The following is a 21,029-nucleotide window of genomic DNA, read 5'->3' as shown; positions in this document are numbered from 1 at the left end:
ACAATGATGATGTCAGCCCCCTCTCCAAAAACACTCCTAACACCCCCACCCGCTCCCACCATCATCATCATCACCAGCCCTCTGCCACCATCTCTCAAACTCGTGGGAATGTTCTAATCTCCAACTAGTCCAGTAATCCTACAAAATCCAAGATTTATCCCGGGTCCTGCCAGTGATCCCTTGCTGGAGGATACAGGGCCTGGGGGGGTGGGGGGGCTGCGCTGGCGCGTTGCAACAGCAAATTCCAAAAGGCAATGCTAACTATTTGTAGTACCCACTGCATGGGGCCCGAATCTGTGGCACTAATACCTCTGTTTTAATGAAAAAGCCATCTTGACTCCCTGTCCTGATATCAGTTATTCGAACTCTCTCTCTTTCTGTCACACTAGTCTGGCTCAGGTAAGCCTGATTCATCTAAACTTCTGTTTTATGACAGCTTCATCTGGCTGAAGGAAAAGTCTTTTTTGGGTTAACTATCACACTAACAACGCTGGCCTGCATGTCATTTCTCATCATCATCAGATTGACTGATGTACGCAATTACTTTTTGCATGGGATACCATACACAATGCAAATTCTTTTCAAACCCTTACCAGTGTTGCATTCTGGTCCGGACCAGCCCTCCAGGCAGGTTTTGTTGCCGTTGTGGTCGCACTCATAGTGACCAAAGAAGTCGTCCCGGGGACGGCAGAACTTGTTGCAACCGAAGCCATAGTAGTGCTCGTCGCAATTCACACGGATCTGGTATTCAAACTGGGCCACCGGCCCATTATGCTTCACGTTCTGCCACTGGCGGCTAGGGTTGATCATGCCCGACAGGACAGCTCTCTCGATCACCTCGCCTCCCACACCTGATTAGGGAATGTGGAAGGAAAGGTCAGAGAAGGGCACACATGATGGGAATAAAGAAACAATATGTTGCATATAAACCAAGCCAGACTGGACACATGCCTGCAAACATTTACATTTAGTCATTTAGCAGACGCTCTTGTCCAGAGCACATTCCCCCCGAGGCAAGTAGGGTGAAGTGCCTTGCCCAAGGACACAACGTCATTTTGGCACGGCGGGGAATCGATCCGGCAACCTTCTGATTACTAGCCCGACTCCCTCACCGCTCAGCCATCTGACTCCCTACCTAAACATAGTCAAATCCACACTTGCTAGTGAAAGTAACCTATTCATATCTACAATGAGGTTAGCCTTCCACTGCTGCCAACAAACACATGACGTCCAGTCGTGTCTTTGCACTGTCTGGCCATCGTTCTACCCACACAGTCTTTTTCTGACTGCTTTGCCACCCTCCGTGCCCTCTCACCCAAACAAACACAACCTTCGCTTAGGTTGCCACCCAAGCAGAGTTGGGCATTGCCCAGCCTTGGTCTGGAACACCAAGGTCACCAGCTGCACCAAGATCACAATTTCCATGGAAGACTCCTAAAGAACTTATATAAAAAGGTTCCATTGCCATCGCTTACTAATGTATTGAAAACACAGCAGCAATTCTGTAAAGCTTCACAAGAGAGCCTAAAAAGTATGTGAGTTTATTTACTTACTTTTGGGGAGGTGTTTTTTGTTACTTTAGTGTCATTTGTAGTGCCATAAGCCAGACATAGTCACATTTCAGACCATTCTAGAATCCTGAACTGGACTGTGGTATTTCTCCGGAGGGGTGTAAAGTGTGGTTGGGGTGAGGTGACACTCTTGCTCTACCCAAGGCTGGAGCAAGAGGGTCTTCGCCAAAAAACAGACAAAATGAAACTGAAGCCCGACCTGGAAGCAAACTGCAACCAGTCACATCAAACAGGAAAAGGCCAAGATGAAAATGGTGCAAGAACTAGCACTGAGGGAGCAGATGAAAAATTGTTTTTCACATCAAAGAAGTTTACTGTACCACCTGAGAAATTCTTTACAAATATTTAAACCTCTCAGTTCAATGGTGAATATTGCTTGGGCAGCCAAGGTAACACTAGCCTGACGGTTGGTACTGAACCAATGGGTCAAGATTATTGAAGCAAAATGTAAGGCATTTTAAACAAGTTAGTGTTAGCTGTACTTGTTAGGTTGGTTTAACATTAGCTTTAAATCATCATGGAACAGATTTTAATCAGCCTGCTTATTCTCATTCACCTGCCTTATCCTGTTGAAGTTTACCATCGACATTTGACCAGTCCTTGTTTGGCCCTCTTCCTTTATAGCTCTTTTCAGATGATCTAGTTCTATGTGTCAGCAGGAGGGCAACAACATTTAAGATTTGTCATTCTCATGAAACCTTAGTTTGTGGCAAACCATGTGGCAGAAAAGTACAATTCAGTTTCAAGCCCAAAGCAATATTGTCTGGGCCTTTCTCCCTGTCCTCCCTCTTTCCTTCCAAAGCACACCTGGACAGAGGTCAACGTACTCAGGGGCCGACTTCACACTGGCCCTATAATAGCTCCCTGGGGGACGCTAAATGCAACACACAGCCAGTGCTCCCACTGACCACCTAAGGACTGACGGTCCAGCCGAAAAACAAACAAACCTCAGCTCCAGCATGCTCCCTCCCTCCTCCGCTAATCGCACTTGCGGTCGGCCTTTTCTGAATGGGCCAATTGCATCATTCTATAGCAGCATAAATAACCAGCAACAGTTAAGAAAGGGTTAAGAGACAATTGAATTTGGCAACATCTAGTTTGTCATCCAGTTGTACACTGCTTAACGGTATGGGACTTTCCAACTGGAAGCGGAAGTGCATGCACACCAGTGTTTCCGCTATGTTGATTTGGCCGTGGCGGCCCGCTACGGCTAAATGTCTGCCGCCATGGTATCAGAAATATGGTCATACAAAAGGCCGTCTATTAGCAGAGTGCATGTTGGAGAATAGCACGGACAGGTGCTTCACACCGCGAGCGGGCACGTGCGCCGCTTGGCGTTAAAGGGAGAGAAAGAATAAAGAGACTGCCGCTGTCCGAAGGATAACTAGTCAGTTGAGATCGCATGTGGGCGTCCTTGAGAACTTTAAGTCGTATAACTTATGTTGTCAGTTCATTTAAGCCTGTTGTTGTGTTAGTCTATAGTTCGTACAAATGTCAATTACTTTACGTAATTTTAAGTTAACTGGTGATTTTCGTTGTTTGTATTCTTCACCTGCTAGCTAAATTGCACTTTGCTATTGATTCGATAGCGATTGCTGAACGCCCTTGCTCACGTTTGTATTTTAGGTGCCTTATTATGCTCAAGTAATTAATAGGGTTCAATGTTATTATTTGCTACAGAATGTTAGCCATCTGGGGGGTGTGCCATCAACGTCGATTAAGGGAAAGCAAGACTTATTTCGCCAAGTCTCACTAACTTTAGCGAGAGTTCCGTTCCAAGAAGGTGGATTATTCTAGTTCTAGCTACGTAATCAAGGTTCGAAACTAGCCTGATCCGTGTCAGGCTAGAAGTCAAGCTAAACTAAAATGTGTTGCAAATAATTTCAAACCGGCGGAAACAGAATCTCAAAAGACAGTTCCGTCGAGTAAATTCCTACGCGCAATGCACTTTAGTCCGTGTTCGGAAACGTAAATTCTGACTTGTGCAGACATGAATGATTCACGTGTTTAGGCATACTTCATCTCCAAAAAATATATTAATTTAAATTAACATGTTAAGAAATAATGTCACTTTAGCTGTTTTCAAAAGCCATTGGTTAATTGACATAAAATAAGGCCTTACAGTGCGATCACACTGCAGCGACGCGATGCGAGCGACAACATGTTTTCCATTCATTTTCTATGGAGCCAGGCGAATCGCTTGCGTGGTGCATTGTGGGTAGCAACGCGACAGAGTTGAGATTGTCTCAACTTTATGCAAATGAGGAGCGATTTTCGCTAGCGATGGCCAATTGGAGTGTTTTCTTGTTTCTCGTAACGTAACAACCATGGCAAACATTTCTAGCTTTCTAGGTTTCAAGGTGGAGGAGAAACTAATCGTTTGTGTGGCTGCTTACCCAGTCCTGTAAGATACATAGCTGTATTTGTACAGAGATATTAATAAAAAAAAAACAATGCATGGCGCAAGGTTTGCCGAAGTTGTGGGTGCTTGTACTTTCAAATTCAGTTTAGTCACATTACATAACTTTGTTCTGTGTTAACTAGCTAGCTAGCCCGGCTGGAACTCCCTATCGTATCGACAGATTAGCAGAGACTGAGGAATATATTAAAACGTTTTTTACACATGTCAACGTGTATGTCTATTAAACAGTTTTGTATGTTGTATACAAGTTGTATTTGATCGATGTTGCAACTACGTAAACCCAAGTCTGCACACTTGGCCATGACAACTACAATAGTGACTTTAGAGAACTACATTCTACATGTATCCGTTTGAAACGCCCCCGAGCGTGGTGAACTGTGGGAAGGCAAGCGATGGCAAGCGATTCGCGTCGCTGCAGTGTGAACGCACTGTTAGAAACTAAGCAGAGCCTCAAGACAAGTTACAATCAATTATGGCGTATCCGTTCTTTGACAAGCCTGTGGTGGACGAAGGTGCTCAGATTATACAAAGAGTGTTTATCCCACCAGCCCCAAGGGTCTTCAAAGACAGTAATGCTTCCCTGACCAGTATCTGTGGAAGAAGTATAGGTTCAGCAGGCCCAGCATACTTCATCTAGATTAGAATTAAGAATTGTCATTCTTAAAAATATAAAACATAAATAATATATATATAAAATAACACTTTAGCAACTCTTAAGGATAGCAATGAACACATAAGAGCAGCCTACCATCCTTTGTAGAAAGTAATAGAAAGGAGAGTAGACTATAATAGTAGAAAGGAGGGTAGTAGACTACAGTTTATGTAGGTATGCCTAGACTATGTAGTCTGCAGGAATCACACACAAGGAAGCAAATGACCCACTGTAGCCAAGCCTTGACACTGTTCAGTCTGTCTGCATCTGTCTATGTCTTTGCATGTGGGACGTTCTTGAACAATGCATGCATATGAAGGGTATACTTTGCTCCAAGCAGTTCCTGAATATTATCATCAGTTTTTCAGGTAATCTTGAAACACAAAGAATCAAGGAGACTCTTTATTCAATTGGATAAAGTATTTTCATTGTTTAAAGTAGCCTATACGTTGACAAGCCTCTATATTACCTCTCCTCTGGCTTCCCCAATATTATAGGTGCAATATACTGTCCCCATGGGTGTATCCAGGCCCAGTGGAAGACTCAGGGGGTGACTGCCTGGTGCCCCCATGGTTGAAAGTGTTTCTAAAATGCCTTCGAGTGGCAAACATTAGACCAAGTGCCCTACTGTCTGCCATTCACATTGTGAAATATGCTTGAGTGCCCAGGATGCCCCACGCAATAAATGACAGTTTGCCCTCTGTAAGTGTAAAAACATGTCTTAATGAGTTCCTTTATAGTATAGAAAATGTGATGCAGTACCCTATAAGGTGCCCTTATAATGGCCTAAATTGGACTGTTCCCATGCCCTTACTTCCAATGGAAAAGGGTGCTGTTATGAAGTGCCCTTTATGCTGCCACTACATGACATTGTCCCAAATGTTGCCCTTTCCCAAAAAGACAATTAGATGCTGTGCCCAACAGTCTCCCCTAATGTTCCCAGTAGGGCATGCTTTCCCAAAGTGAGTCTGTCACTGTCCAAGCCCCCTCTGGATCTGTGGAGGCAGACTATGTTAATTGGAAATACTCATTATATAATAATGATAGTCATGCTAAGCAATTTTAAATGACTGTTCTTCCAAACAAAGTGTGCAGTTTGGGTCACCTTTTGATCTAAAAAGTCAATGCTGGATCTGTGCAATACTAGTCATTTCAGTGAATCCCTATTTTAGTCATGGTTATCTTTCCCTTTTACCTTAAATCTCATCATTTAGCCTATCAGTTAATAAATGCGTGTGGCAAAGTTATTTTGAAGTAATTTAAAACATTATTAGCCCACATCAAGTGCAATTAACCATGGCTTTCTTCAGTGTTTTGAATTTTATCCTACAATTTTCAATTGCTGCCACGTTCTCTTTTGGGCAAATATTATTTTCAATCTCCTGTTGAGAATATTGGCCATAGGCTAGCCTACGGTCAGAACGGTTTCAGACAGCTCATCAAATTACGCTAATTATTAGTAGGCCTAAATGCATATATAGGCTATATATATGTTAAGTCAATTTGGTAGGTCTACAATTTACGCATGTTAACGGTCGTAATGGTTTGACAAGTTGTCTCCCTTGCCATGGTAATTGCGGCAACATTGCTCTTTTTGGGGACAACTCCCCAAAAACTAAAAAAAACAATTTACGCTGCTGAAACAACACCTCTCTGCTGCTTTTTGCTTTGCGACATAACTCCTCTTTTCGACTATCACCTGATCTGGGCTGCAGAGTCTAAGCTTATTGAGGTCTAGCTTGAATTAGCGTTGCTTGTTAGTGGAACGGAACGTTAGTGGAACGGCTTGAGGCTTAAGTCTAAGTTGACGTTTACCCAAGTGATACTTATTTGTGTTAGCACGACTTGCGTTAGCGACGTTGATGGAACACCCCCCTGGGCATTTCTGATCGATTTATGATCAACATTTAGGATTCACGATCGCGGCGCCTCCGACGTAGCCTGGTCCTAACCAGACCCTCGTACATTTCATTTGTACAGAGGGTCTGGGATCTCTCGATTGACAAACGTTAACTTCCTTGAAGGCGGGTCCTCTGTTTTTTTTTACAATATTTAGTTTGAAAGGTAAAAAGTTAAAGCATAACGTAAAATCAGTAAATCAGCTGAAAACGTGATACAATCATTTTTATCAATATTTGAAGTGGCATTTTCTCAGAATGTTAGCTATAAACCGGTCGGGATTGGACACAGTGACGTTAACGCAAAGGTCCTTGCATCACCAGTGCAGACCACTATCAGAAGCTGAAAGCACTTCTGGCCTCTGCGATTTACTTGACTGAATTTGGTGAATGATGGTTTCAATCATTTTTATATTTTTATGGACATGAATTCAACAGATATTTATACAGATCATAACACGTCATACAGATAATATTAGACTTCCTGTTGACAATCAGTCTTGGTTAATGATTACCAGATGGAAGTTTGTTGTGTGTTTGTTTCTCTCGTTGCTATGCCCCGACGGTCAGGTTTTACAGCGGACCGCCTGTGTCAGCATGACCTGGCATCCTGTCCTGTACACAACTCCGAGAACATTACGTTAAAGATAACGTTCCCGAGGACACAGAAGGGGTAGCCTGGTCCTAACCAGACCCTCGTACATTTTATTTGTACAGAGGGTCTGGGATCTCTCGATTGACAAACGTTAACTTCCTTGAAGGCGGGTCCTCTGTTGAAGTTTAAAACTATTGGATCCGCCCAGAGCCACTCTGATTTGCCATTACCAATAGCAAGCGTTCGCCTTAGCCAACCCGCCTTCGACCCGCCTTCAAGGAAGTTAACGTTTGTCAATCGAGAGATCCCAGACCCTCTGTACAAATAAAATGTACGAGGGTCTGGTTAGGACCAGGCTACCCCTTCTGTGTCCTCGGGAACGTTATCTTTAACGTAATGTTCTCGGAGTTGTGTACAGGACAGGATGCCAGGTCATGCTGACACAGGCGGTCCGCTGTAAAACCTGACCGTCGGGGCATAGCAACGAGAGAAACAAACACACAACAAACTTCCATCTGGTAATCATTAACCAACTTCTTCACCACTACTGTAACGGAGCTAGCTGCCGTAGCTGGAAAATCAAACTTTTCCCGAACCCCGTGGGGAGGAGGGCCACAACATCATGGCCACCAACAAAACTCAGCAAGGAATGTTCTTGCTCCGGCTTTAACCTATATTCGGCAGCGTTGCCACAACCGCAGAATAGTTTCGCTCGCATCTTTCTCCGCCGCCATTACTGAACTACTCAAACAAGTGCACGATATTAACGTAATCGTTCTCAGCCACTCCCTCTGTTCGCTGATTGGACCTACAAAAAATGTGTTTCTGGAAACCGACTTCAGAGCCAAGCTCCCAGACCTAGTACAGAAGCAAAATCCAAATTGAGCGGAAGTACGTAGGAGGGCAGAGCCAGGCTACCTCCGACGTCCTTCAGAGCAGATTCGGTCACTGTTGACACACCTCACACCAAGGGAACATCAAATAATCTGTAGAACCATCAAGATAATCGGGACGTTACCTAGGATTGTCCGAAGGGGCGAAATCGGCCCGATTATCCTGTAGTGTCCCCAGCATTAGTTATACGCTGGGAGACGATTTTAAATTTGCGATTTGATGTGCTTTAATTCCCTGATGAATACCTAAGTTAACGTTACCATTTCCCGTCACAATCTGTAATTTATTTTAGCAACATTCTTAGCCCGTGGGCCTTCGTCGCTAGTGTTACATGCGTGGACATGCACTCAGAATTGACCAAATGCTTTTGGGCACTGAAATAAATACAAATAATTGAAATTGTATTTGGTGTTCTTCATTGCCTACAAATAGACATCACAATGAGTAGCCTAGCCTATTTCTATCGGCTATTGTTCCTACAAATTACATGATTCATATGATTCCTACAATTTACATGATGTAGCTACCATCCTGAAACTGGTGTTTCAGCAAATCTATTTCAACATTGTAGGGGGTCAATTTTGTCCAAACAACCGAAACTAATTCCCACATGGTTTGAAAGAAGATGGGAAACTGAACAGTGTATTAACATTAACCAAATAATGCCAATACCAATGGAATTTCAGTTATTTGTCTATTTTAATTTTTGAGTTAAATCAGAGCAAGAAAAGTCAAATTAAGATTAAATAACTTTCATCATATTGCAAATTAATGATATCAATGAAGGTTAACTCTTATGCCTACTCTACCATGATTATTGTAAACCAGAGATAGAAAGCAAGAGTGAGGAAGAAGGAGTAGGACAAGCTAGAGCTGAGGAGAACGTTTCAGGAGATCAATAATCCACAGAACAATGCTTCTCAATTCCTTAAGAACAACTACAATCACACCAGAATCTTGACCCTTACTTATCAACATGACTAGCATGCTACAGTAAGTTACACAATGAGATGTGAGAGCCATCAAGTTGAGACTCCATCCAGTAACTCCATATTTTACCATATGAGAGGTGGGGGCAGGTTGATAGCCTTACAAGATCAGCCTTTATTCTTCTGCCCCAAGTACACCATCTCTTGGTCAAAATAGAAATTCAGAAAAATTCAACTATTAATATTCATATAGGTTATTGTTCCTACAATTAACATCACCTGTGACCATGCATCCTCTCGTAACTGGTGTTCCAGTAAATCTTTTTTGAGATTAGTCTTTATTCTTCTACCCTAAGTAGGCCTACATCATCTCTTGGTAAGTTTTTGGCACTTTCTTCACGAGGTGCAGTTTGTACAACAAATTTACTTGTAACTGGGAATACATGAGATTACATTAGCTACATTTCACTGTTCCACATGCAAAATTCACCTGCCATTAAATGAACATCTCACTGTATACAGCATGCCCTGTTGTCAGAATGTGCAAATCGTTTTTATATTCATTATTCTCATAATGTCAGTGTAACTGACAATTACAAAAAAAGCCTGTAAATAGTAGGCTACATGGAGAGAACTACCAGTAGCTACCATACATAATTCTCTGCATCCATTTCTGCGGCAGCAGTCATTGTTTTTCAACAATGACAATGACAGTCATACATTAATGTATCTTCGTCATCATAATCATCCTTAGATAAAAAGCATTCTGTTGAGGGAAACTGCTACTACAAGTTGAAATAGGCACCAATTGATATTTAAACTTTGTATCATGTTGAATATGATTAAAACCATGGTGATGTCGAGGCTACCATCACAAGCGTAGCCTATAAGCAACATATGCATTACCTGTTCGTAATATGTTTTTATATGTAATGTAACATTGAACATGCTATTTTATTAAGTCCACCACTTTTTCTCCTGTAATATTAACGGACAGTGGGGTTAAATGTTCAATGTATGGACTGGCTATTGCTTTCAAATAGTAAATGCATTGACTCGGCAGCAATTGTCTCCCACGCCAATTGTAGCTATAGGCTACGCTGCTACAGCCGTGTTCGTTTTTCTGGAATATGTGCTCAAATTGACCATGAACACGAAATAAAACTTATATCTAAAGTATGGTGAAGTATGACAACGTTTTTTGTGGTTGGTTGCCATGGTGAATCCTAGTATCGGAGCTCCATAGATGTTGGCTTTTGGTAGTATTCATGCACGCGCTAAACTCAGAGTTGCCGTACTCCGAGTTGAGTTAACAAATTCATATCAGCTTTTCTGGAACCGAATTTTTTGAGTTTCCTATGTTAGAGTAACTCAACTCAGAGTTCAGGGTTAATCTTAGAGTTTGTTAAACCCGCTACCTGGAATACCCCCCTGATGTGGAGTGGAGAGAGAGAGAGTTAATGGGAATACTTACTGCCCGTGGACGAGTCGTTGTTGAAGTCCAAGGCCTCCACGATCAGTGTATACGACCTCTGCAGGGAAAGGGACAGAAGTCAGGTCACAAACAAGTTCCAGCTGCTTTGACCCCCTTCACCCCTGGTGTGCCAACCAAAACTGCAGTATACTTGAATTCCTATAGGCATAGTTAGTCAGCAGTTTTGCATTGTTTTCAAACAACTCACTTAAAAGTAAACAAATACATGTTTACAATTCTATCTAAATAATTTCACGCTAATTGAATTAACCTTGAATGCCTCAAGTACTTTCTTAGATTTCATCATCCAGTTACATGTCAAAATGTGGGCTTTACTCCAATACCCTGAATTGAAGAGAGAGGATAGCGACTCGCTAAGCTGATCTGTCTTTCCCCAAGCCACCCCATAACAAATAGACAGCTCTCTCCATCTCTTCCCTGGATGGTGAGCTCAAGATCACCATTGATTGCGATAAAGAGAGCAAACTGCTGGCATTGTTTAAAAACATCCTGAATGCTTTTTTCTTTTTTCCCCACTCCCCCTACTTCATCTTCCCTCATTCCCCATTCCTTACTTCTGTTTGTCCCTGCATACATGCACATGTGTGTGTGTGTGTTTAGTCAGTGAGTGTTAAAGGGTAGAAAAGGCAGTACCATACACAAGGTAAATGTGTGGGGTGTATGTGTGTGCGTTGCGGGGAGGTAGAGGATCCATTATTTTGGCACCTCTTTGAAACTCTGTCTCTCTTAAGGCCACCATCGCTCTCACCGGTATCGGATGATGGACAGGGGAGAGCTGAGGGAGGAGAGGGAGGTGTGTGTGCAGAGAGGAGAGTGTGCGCATATTTTAAAGTGTTAGACGCTCTAGGTGACAGTTTACAAATGTGTGTATCTAATATACATCAGATATTTGGTGTTTGTTTGTTCCGATGCTCATGTGCATACGACCTTGTCCGCACTTGGCTCCCGTCCAAAGCCGTGGGCCTCTCTCCACTTGTGACACTCACTTGTCAACATTCACACTCGCTCTCTTCGTAACACGTCAATGAAGCTCCAGAAATTTGGAGGGGGGGGGGGGGGGGTAGTGGTGGGAACACATCACGCAGACACGACTTGGGCTCAATGTTCTGCTTTCCCCCACTCCCCAAACATCTCTCTGTCTCTCTGCTTTCTCCTCTAACCTGTCTGCTTTTGATTGGAGTCTTGTCCAGTCCCTTGTGTTGGACTTATGTGGCCTTGATACTTTGTCCCATTTAAACAAATGTTTGGCTGAAATAGATAAGGCAGGGAAGTTGCTCTGACTTATATTATCCTTTACAGACAAGGAAGTCATTAGTGGTTGAATCCTTGGGCAATTCAGATTAAGTGTTGATTAACTGTAAACCAATCAGATGCCCTTAAAAAACATACAATTTGTCTAAAGACCCCAAAAACTAAACAAGATATAACATGTGTGATCATACATTACTGAAGAGATTCACAAGATTGCACATTCAATATATGCCATCACCACTTCACCATGTCAATGAGATGGTTACCCAAATGCCCTTATGGAATATCTGCCAGGTAGCACATACTTCTTCTCCAAGGAATAATGCCTATCCTAACATCGCCTGGTCGCCGAGCCACCCCCCCAACCCCCTACCAATGCCATCAATGCAATATCATTTGGGTGGTTGGCATAGAGCCCAACTACATGGTTCAGTATTTACGTTTTGGTTTCCTTGGCAGGAGATTAAGTGTGGGAAAATAGTTCAAAAGCAAGTGAAAGGATAGAACAAGTCAGGGCAAGTCTAGAAAGGGAAGGGAGGCATCAATGTGAGCCGCAAGAAGGGCAGAGCTCACACGACCATAGCCGAGTGAAAGGTAAACAGAGGATGACAAATGATGAAATGGTATAATGTCTAGCTTCAAGGCTAACATCTTCTGCTTTCAAACTTTAAACATATAAAATGACATCATCTTGACGACTTTCAAAGGTTGACTTTGCTTACAGAAAGTCAATTGAGTTTTTAAGTAAGTATGTTTCCCTTTCAATAAAACACGACTACCTTTTTCTAAAGAAAAAGTCTCTGTGCCGGCTGATGTCACATTTGAGATGCGTTTGGTGGTTTAGCATTGGACATTGTTCCTCAGGTTGAACCCTAGGCCACAGTTTGACCCAGGCCCCTGCCTGACAAGCCAGCAGGCCAATCCAACCTCTGGACTTCTGGCTTTAGGACAGGGAATGGCTTGCATATAACAGCCGCTTGGTTTTGGGAGATGATGGAGCCCCGGTTCGCAGTTGCAATAGGACCACCGGACTTCTAATAATCGCACATTCAGCAGAACGCCACACAAATGGGGGCTTGTTGGCGAGCGGCAGTACTCACTAACCTTTCTCTCTGCTGAGATCACTGCTGTTTCCTGTTACCTCCCCCATATCCACAATATCCCGCCTGCCCCCCATTATGTCCCATAATCCTTGCTGTGGCCCAGTCGGGGCCCAAGCTATTGTGTCATCGCACTCCAAGCCCCCTCCCGGTTAATACAAGCATCACTGCCTCCCTGTCTGTCTGGGGCAGAATGAAATACGGAGAATGAGGGATAAAGAGAGGGGTCCTCCCAACTCAGTAAAAATTGAATTGGGGCCAGAGCTTAACTCTCGCATGTTAAGGTTTCAGGGAGTGGGAGAGAAAGACAGACCCTGTGGGGATGAAACATTACTTGTAACTTCAGAGCTGCTATTGTAGGGCCCAATAAAGTGACTGACGCACAAAATTATGTTGTTTTGGTCGGACGTGCCAGTTTGCAACACCGAAAGGAAAGAAGAAAAATAAGCTGTTTGGCCCACTACAGTTCAGTTAGGGCATGATGATGGCTTCATTTAGCATGCCAGTTACTATGGGTGGCAGGGTTAAAAAGATGGAATGTCTTGGGGCCAGTCAAGCGCAGCAACCCAGGTTCACAAAGACCAAGCAAAGACAACAGGCCTTTTATACTTGTCTGTGTTTTAAGGTCAGGAAAAAACAATGCCCAGAACCTTCGTGAAGAAGGTGATAGACAGTCTCCACAGTGACATGCTTGGCCCATGCTTGGCCCGTGGCGGCCCGCCACGGTTAAATTTCTGCCGCCACGGTATCAGAATTAGAGCTGTACAAAATTTTAGGCCGTCTATCAGCCGTGATTGTTGGAGCGCATGTCGGAGAATAGCACAGACGCGCTTTACAGCGCAGTTGAGATTGCGAATTGAGATTGAAAGTCGTATAATTTATGTTGTCAGTTCATTTAAGCCTGTTAATGTATTAGTCTATAGTTCTTGCAAATTTAAATTAAGTTAACTGGTGATTTTCGTTGTTTGTATTCTTCCCCTGCTAGCGAAATTGCACGTCTGTTGATTCGATAGCGATTGCTGCCCTTGCTCACGTTTGTATTTTAGGTGCATTATTATGCTTAAGTAGCCTAGTTTTAATGAATAAATAGTGGGTATATTGTTATTATTTGCTACAGAATGCTTAGCCTATCAGGATCAAATGAAGCAGACAGTGTACATGCTTCCGAGTGGCCTACCTTAATCTGTAGGCTAGGCCACTGCATTTACAATAAGTTGTTACGTCAATTATTAATTGGCAGCATTTATGCCATTTAGAACATACTGTAAGGTGTCTTTAAGTATGCTAATTGTATTTATTTAGGGGAAATAGGACGAAAATATGTGCAATATTACATTAGCTATTAGACTATTAGATTAAGCTCCAAAATATAGGGTTAGCACTTTGTTTTGGCCGGGGGGGGGTTGTTAGACCTGACCTGCCCCCACTGCAAAAAAAAACTCCTAGGGGAAACACTGAGATATCTGATTTGAGTCTTCTAAAACCACTAAAAACGTGGTTTTGCAAGTGCAACCCCCTTCCCATTCTTCAATTCAGTTCTCTTTCACCCCATGTGAGGCCGTTTCCTAGCAACTACTCCAAACATCCAATCACTTTGTTCTATTTGTGATGTGGAACCCTCTAACAAACAAAAAGTTGTAAACCAATCGGTGTTTGGGTGAAAAAATAAGCTATAGTTAGACATATTATGCATTGGCTACAAACTGGAAATATGTATAAAGACCATTTTAATCTGATTTTCAAAGAATAGCCTCCTAACTCTGAAATCTCATTTTACTCATGTCGAACAATACACAATTCGCTGAATAAAACTCGACATTCCATTTGAAATTTGAACACGAATCAACAGGAACGATTCGAATGCATCGATTACTGTGTCATTACAGCTTCCCGAGGGCATTGTGTGTAAACGCGCTGGGGAGATAACACAGGTGCTTATTGCTTGTTATTGCAGAAGCCATTGTCTAACATTCTGCCAGGGGCGTTCTAATGAAGACAGCCCTTGTTTTAAGCCTGGGGGGTATCATGTCAACTCAGTGTAGGCAGAGATAACTCGGATTTCCTGACAGGGACTTCACGTAAGGCTGCTGCTGATACAAATGAATAACACTTACAGTTTATCACGTCAAAATCAGGACATAATATGAGGAAAAATACACGTTTAACTAGCCTTGTCATAAGTATTTTAAGAAGATTTTAACTGAAGCAGCCCACGGTAGTGGGAAGCGAGTGCGAGATACAACATGACAAGTAAACATATATATTATCATTGATTGCTTTTACAACTAAGCAATTAACTCACCGGCCAAGCAAAGCTAAAAGGCAATACAATCCTCGACTCGTCACTCCTCGGGTTCCGCAAAGAAAAGTTATTCCCACCGACGACGGAAGTAGACGCCGATCCAAAACTGCAGGGGCCCGCTGAATAGACCTTTAACTGGTACTCCTTCAGACACACTTTAAAATAAGTATCACACTCGTCCCTCGTGCACTTGTGATCCGCAGCGTTACGAGACCCATCGCAACACAAACCAGTCTGGAGTTCGCCATTCACGTTTTGCATAGATATGATTTGCAACTCGAAGTGTCCTGATCCCACAGACACCTGTTCGGAGAAAAAGTATGAACGGTTATGACCATGTTGACAGAGAGACACTAACAAACAAAATTATGCCAACCGGACAATATCCAATTGATGTTCTGCTCTGGGCTACGGGTATATTTAGTTGCTGGAGATTTCTACAACGCCAATATTGTCAAAACACGTGTAAAAACTATTTCCAGACACAAACTTTGTGAACTTTTTATTATTATTAAGCCCCACGTAGCCATATGACTAAATTATAATAATTGCACTTATGTGAAGCCTTTATAAAGTTATCTAAAATCACTTAAGTATTAGCCAACTTTTTTTTTATTATCTCAAATTCATAATGGAATTTAATTGTCCACATGAAATTACCATCTTCCAAAATCACAACCTGTAAAAGCAGTTTTACTCAATATATTGTGCGATTGTGTAGCAAATAAAAATACGTAAATCAGTAAATCCACATACCTTAATCCATATGCACTGCAGTAAGACATTTATAGAAAATGCAGCACAGAATAATGAACTCCGTCTCAAAATCATGTCTTCTTTTTGACAGTGCCGTTTGCAGCAGAACTAAACGTCCGGCCGACCCACGGCTCGATCTATATACTCCTCCCCGATTTTAACATGCACGAGTGGAGAACAACACCTTTTCAAACCAGCATTGATTTCGAATGGCAAAAAATGGCCTGCCGCCTTCTCTCACCCCTTTGTCCGTTTCACTATTGTTATTGTCCTTTTTCTTTATATATTTCTGCTCCTGTGATACAACAATACCCACGAGCTAAGAAGACGCAGTCTGTGGCAGGACTGCTCCAGCTTTACAACAAGTTCAGGGGATCAAGGGGCGTGAGCAGCAGCTTAATATTCATCAGTAGGAGAGGCACTGAGCTCGAAGCCGCACCTTTTTGTGCATATATGCATGTCGTGCGACCCAATGTTTACAGTTGCTTCACAGGCAACTGTGTAAGTGCCCCCACACATGGGTGCTATTCAAATAGGTCAACAAAACACACAGTGAGATGTCTTTAGCGTTTCCTTCTTAATTTTAACTGGAAATGGAACCACAGTTAGTTTACTCTCTATGGTTGATCAGACATGTCACCGAAAAAGAAAACACAGTAAAAGTTAATATATTATTCAATGTGTAGAAATGGCTTTACATCATTATACCAACGTGATATAATATAAATATATATATGTAAGTATAGTGCATTAATTCGCCTCACTACCTCTACCAAACAACAGTAAATGATGGATGCTTGCATATGATGTCCCTCAGTAATGTAGCCTGTACCCAACAAATTCCTTCAAGATTTGTGAAAAAGCCACCTGATGATGTCAACACAGTAGCAGCATCATGATTCAAATGCATTGTTTAGTTAAACATACAACATGCAAGTGTCCTTGTCTGTGTATAGAACTAGCTGAGAAAATAGTTAAAAACCCATATGATATGTATTAAAATTGTATAATGTTTCAAATACCCCTGTAGTTGACCCCTGTTAAATCATTATGAGGAACCCTCACAGAGAGTATACAGACGTTTTACCCCTAAAGCGGTAACCTGTAACCTTTGGAAAATGTGGGGTGTCGTTGCACGGTGCCATAAATTGTGATTTACAAAATAACTAAAGGTGGGGCCGACTTTAGAATGAGACTTAAGTATTCAGTTATTAGAAAAGAGGACTTTCTTTTGAAAAAGTCACTAGTACCCCATCCCAAGTTTGAGCTTTGATGGAGAACGGGGGAGGGTCGTTCCCTTATGAAATAGAGACTCTGCGACAATTAAGGGACAAAGGCACCCCTCAGTCTTTATTCTCAAATTAGAACAGCTGGACTCTTCCCCCTTCAAGAGCCCCCAATGAATAGATGATGTCCCTTTTTTCTGAAAAGAAGCCCTTCCCTCCCCCTTGCCTTACACTGAGGGGAAAGTGTCGCCTGAATAACTGCGTGACACTCATGGGTGACAACAGAGCTAGGGTGTAACGGGCCCAACAATAGGGGCCTATAAATTTGAATGGATTATTTCAATGCCGTAGCAGGGTACAGACTTGTCTGCTCGTGCCTGTGTGTGTGTGTTTTATGTTCTGAAAAGGGCCACAGGAGGGCCCCGCAGGATTCTGTCCTCTGAAACGGTTGTCGCTCGTTCCCGACACCAATTGACTTAATGGGAAAAGGCAATGACAGCACGGCACCCTACAGTATGATACTTATGAAAGCGAGCCTTGCTCCTACTGGGATGGAAGAAAACGTGGGATGAAAGAGCATGCACTGGAGAAGATGTGCATAAACAAGCTGTATGAACCAATGGTTCTCTGTGGTTCTCTGAAGATTTTTTCTGGATCAATGCCTTTTAAATTCTTGATTAGGGTTAGGACTGGTATCCTTTTTAAATTTAGTGGAAAATGTAAAAACATTTTTCCTTTACTCGTGGTTTGCTTTGGTATTGCTCACACACTTTTTAAAAGTTGTCATCATTACCTTGATACAGTATAATTCTTTACCGGTTCTTCCTAAATACATTAGCTCTTTCATTCATATCAAATATATTCACTTTTGCAACTCTTCTCATATAAATTGTAAACATAAATTGACATATACAAAACGCTACTATAAACATGTTTATTGCCCCGGTGATATTACTCTCATGGACTGACTCTTTAGCCAATTAAAAAACCATTAGGCAATGAATGACTCACAGTCTGCCTTTCACCATCCACAAATTAAAAGAACTCTCGTCACCTTTCATGTTATTGTCCCGACTTCCCTCTTCTCATGATTGAGTGGGGAGGGATGAGTAACTGAGTAAAGAATATGCTGCTGGGAAGTTCACATTCACCAGAAATTCATCATTTTTGTCTCTCTAGGTGTGGCAAGCACAACTCTTCAGCTCAGCAGAACACATTTTTCAAAAAGGGTAATGACAGTGTCATTTGTGATTTCCACTACAGAGAATACTTTTTCCCCCACAACCACTGCAACCTCTGAACTCTTTAATAGTATTCCGCTATACCATACGTTTCTGTGTACACTTTGTATTTATTTGATTCATTAATTTACAATTCTCCACCTCCTGTAACCGTACACCTCACATTTTTCTTCTTCAACACACCCCTCCCATCCCTCCCGCCCTTCCGCTCCGCTCCTCTCCACTCCCACTTTCTTTTTGGTTCTCAGGCGAGACAGCATAGTGTCCCAATAATCAAAAGAGCTTATACCCACACCGTCTGATTCTATACTGAGGTCAAAGCCTTGTAGCTGTTTGAAAAGTTCCCACGCTATAACTCCCCGACAGCCTCAGGACAGCCTCTGTGTCCTTCCCTGTTGGTGCGCAGCGCATTGCGAAAGTCGACCTAGTACAGTGAGGTTAATCAACTATTGATGTCATGTATACGCCTCTGCATTAATGATTAATCGGTTGGTCATGCGCCATGGGAGAATGGCTTGCCCAAGTACAATCTTGGTCACAAATTCAGTTGCAAGGCCTAGTCTCAATGTGAAATCTGTGATTGGCCAAGTGATTTATCGGGAGTAGGTATTTTGATTATTGTAATGTATGTGCAACATAGTCTGGACTATTATTGTGAGGATAATTCACCACCGTTTTGAGTTTAATAGGAAGGGGTATACATAGGATTTCGAAACTTTTACGTGTTGACTTGGGTCCCATGTGGCCTACCACTACAACCTGAGGTCTGGTTCATGAGTCATGACAGGACAATAGCCCTTGGTTATGGATTGACCATTAGGTTGACAGTGAGTAACTCAAAGGTTAACGTCTGTGCACTAGGGATAAAACCATAGTCTCATTTACCTTTTCCCTTTCAAACTGCCAAACACTTCGTACTAATATTACTATTACTTATTATTCATACATGTAAATAATACATAATGATACTTCACTTTGAAATGCACTTCAGCTGCTATGAGGAGTTATATACATTATTTACGAGGAATCAAATGGCTGAGCAGTTAGGGAATCAGGCTATTAATCAGAAGGTTGCTGGTTCGATTCCCGGCCAAGACAAATGATGTTGTGTCCTTGGGCAAGGCACTTCACCCTGCTTCCCTCGGGGAAATATCCCCTGTACTTACTGTAAGTCGCTCTGGATAAGAGTGTCTGCTAAATGAATACCTTTAGGACAGTAAGTCTGAGTACATAGTGAATTGATTCTGAAAACAACTTTGCTTCATGTTTGCCGACTTTAAATCCTTCCCCCATTGGGCCGCAAGGTGAACCATGAAAAGTATTTTAGAAAATGATTCCTGCTCCACAGTCTGGCATCTACACAATCTTTAGCTCATAACAAAGAACGAGTCGTGCTAAGCTACCAAAAAAGTTTGTCGCTAAAATTCCAGGCAATTGTCGATGCGTCTATGTTTTATGCAGAACTAGTTTCTTCAGAGCGTAATAGGATGTTGGTGGCACGGTTCGACACATGATCGTTCTACACCAATAAGGTAACTGCTTTTTGTCAACATGGATGAATATGGTTGGCAAATAGATGATGGGACCTTGCACGTCACCTGGATGACCAGAAATTTGGCCCCTGACAGTGTTTTGCATGTGATACACTGCGGCTGCAAAAGTGCGTATGAGACAGGCAGATGTTCCTGTTTTTCGCTAGGACTGTGTTGCACAGACTTAAGTCGTTGTTGTAATTGTGCCAACACAAAATAAACTGAGGAACTGGAACATAACTGTCCTGACACGGAGGACTGTGTGTCCTCAATCTGTTATTCCTTATTCTGTTTTGTACAGTTTTATATATCATATTTCATACTTTTCATAAAGATTGTTTTTATGGTTGAATAGTGTTGTTTTCATTTGTGGAAGAATGAATGAGTGAATTGAATGTTACATCAACGACCTACAGTACTGTGCAGAAGTTTAAGGCAGGTGTCAAAAAATGCTGTAAAGTAAGAATGCTTTCAAAAATAGACGTGTCAATAGATTATATTTATCAATTAACTAAATGCAAAGTGAGTGAACAGAAAAAATATCTGAATCAAATCCATATTTGGTGTGACCACCCTTTGCCTTTAAAACAGCATCAATTCTTCTAGGTACACTTGCACAAAGTCAGGCATTTTGTAGGCATATAGTCAGGTGTATGATTAAACAATTGCAACAGGTGCTAATAGATAGATAGATAGATACTTTATTAATCCGTGGGGAAGGTATCTCCACAGCTCTCATACCAACAACAACCACAGACAATATGTACAGACAACACGATACAATACAAACAGACAACACAACACAACAAGGTTAATGGTAATGATCATCATTAATGGTAATGATCATCAATTCAATATGTAGGTTGAAACATATTGGAAACAAGGCCAAGTGACTCAACTATGCACGAAAACACAGGAACTGGGGTGCAGAAAAATGGCAGCAGGTGCTCTGGACTGATGAGTCAAAATGTGAAATATTTGGCTGTAGCAGAAGGCAGTTTGTTCGCTGAAGGGCTGGAGAGCGGTACACGAATGTATGTCTGCAGGCAACAGTGAAGCATGGTGGAGGTTCCTTGCAAGTTTGGGGCTGCATTTCTGCAAATGGAGTTGGGGATTTGGTCAGAATTAATGGTATCCTCAATGCTGAGAAGTACAGGCAGATACT

At 42.1% G+C, this 21,029-nt stretch overlaps 1 protein-coding gene across 2 annotated transcripts in view; it reads right to left on the bottom strand.

The window, feature by feature from the left end:
- jag1a (jagged canonical Notch ligand 1a) overlaps positions 1–16,230 on the bottom strand; it is a 40,243-nt gene extending 24,013 nt beyond the window's left edge. For both annotated transcript variants that reach the window (XM_047044297.1, XM_047044298.1), the window contains exons 1-4: positions 15,866–16,230; positions 15,110–15,412; positions 10,436–10,493; positions 594–851 (exon numbers count right to left, since the gene is read on the bottom strand). In XM_047044297.1, coding sequence (XP_046900253.1) covers positions 594–851; positions 10,436–10,493; positions 15,110–15,412; positions 15,866–15,940 — 694 coding nt within the window. In that variant the 5' untranslated portion in view covers positions 15,941–16,230. The remainder of the gene's footprint in view (positions 1–593; positions 852–10,435; positions 10,494–15,109; positions 15,413–15,865) is intronic.
- Between the last annotated feature and the right edge of the window lie 4,799 nt (positions 16,231–21,029).

This window comes from Hypomesus transpacificus, chromosome 21 (assembly GCF_021917145.1).
Source record: "Hypomesus transpacificus isolate Combined female chromosome 21, fHypTra1, whole genome shotgun sequence".
NCBI classification, from domain to species: domain Eukaryota; kingdom Metazoa; phylum Chordata; class Actinopteri; order Osmeriformes; family Osmeridae; genus Hypomesus; species Hypomesus transpacificus.
This window is presented reverse-complemented; position numbering and strand designations above follow the sequence as displayed.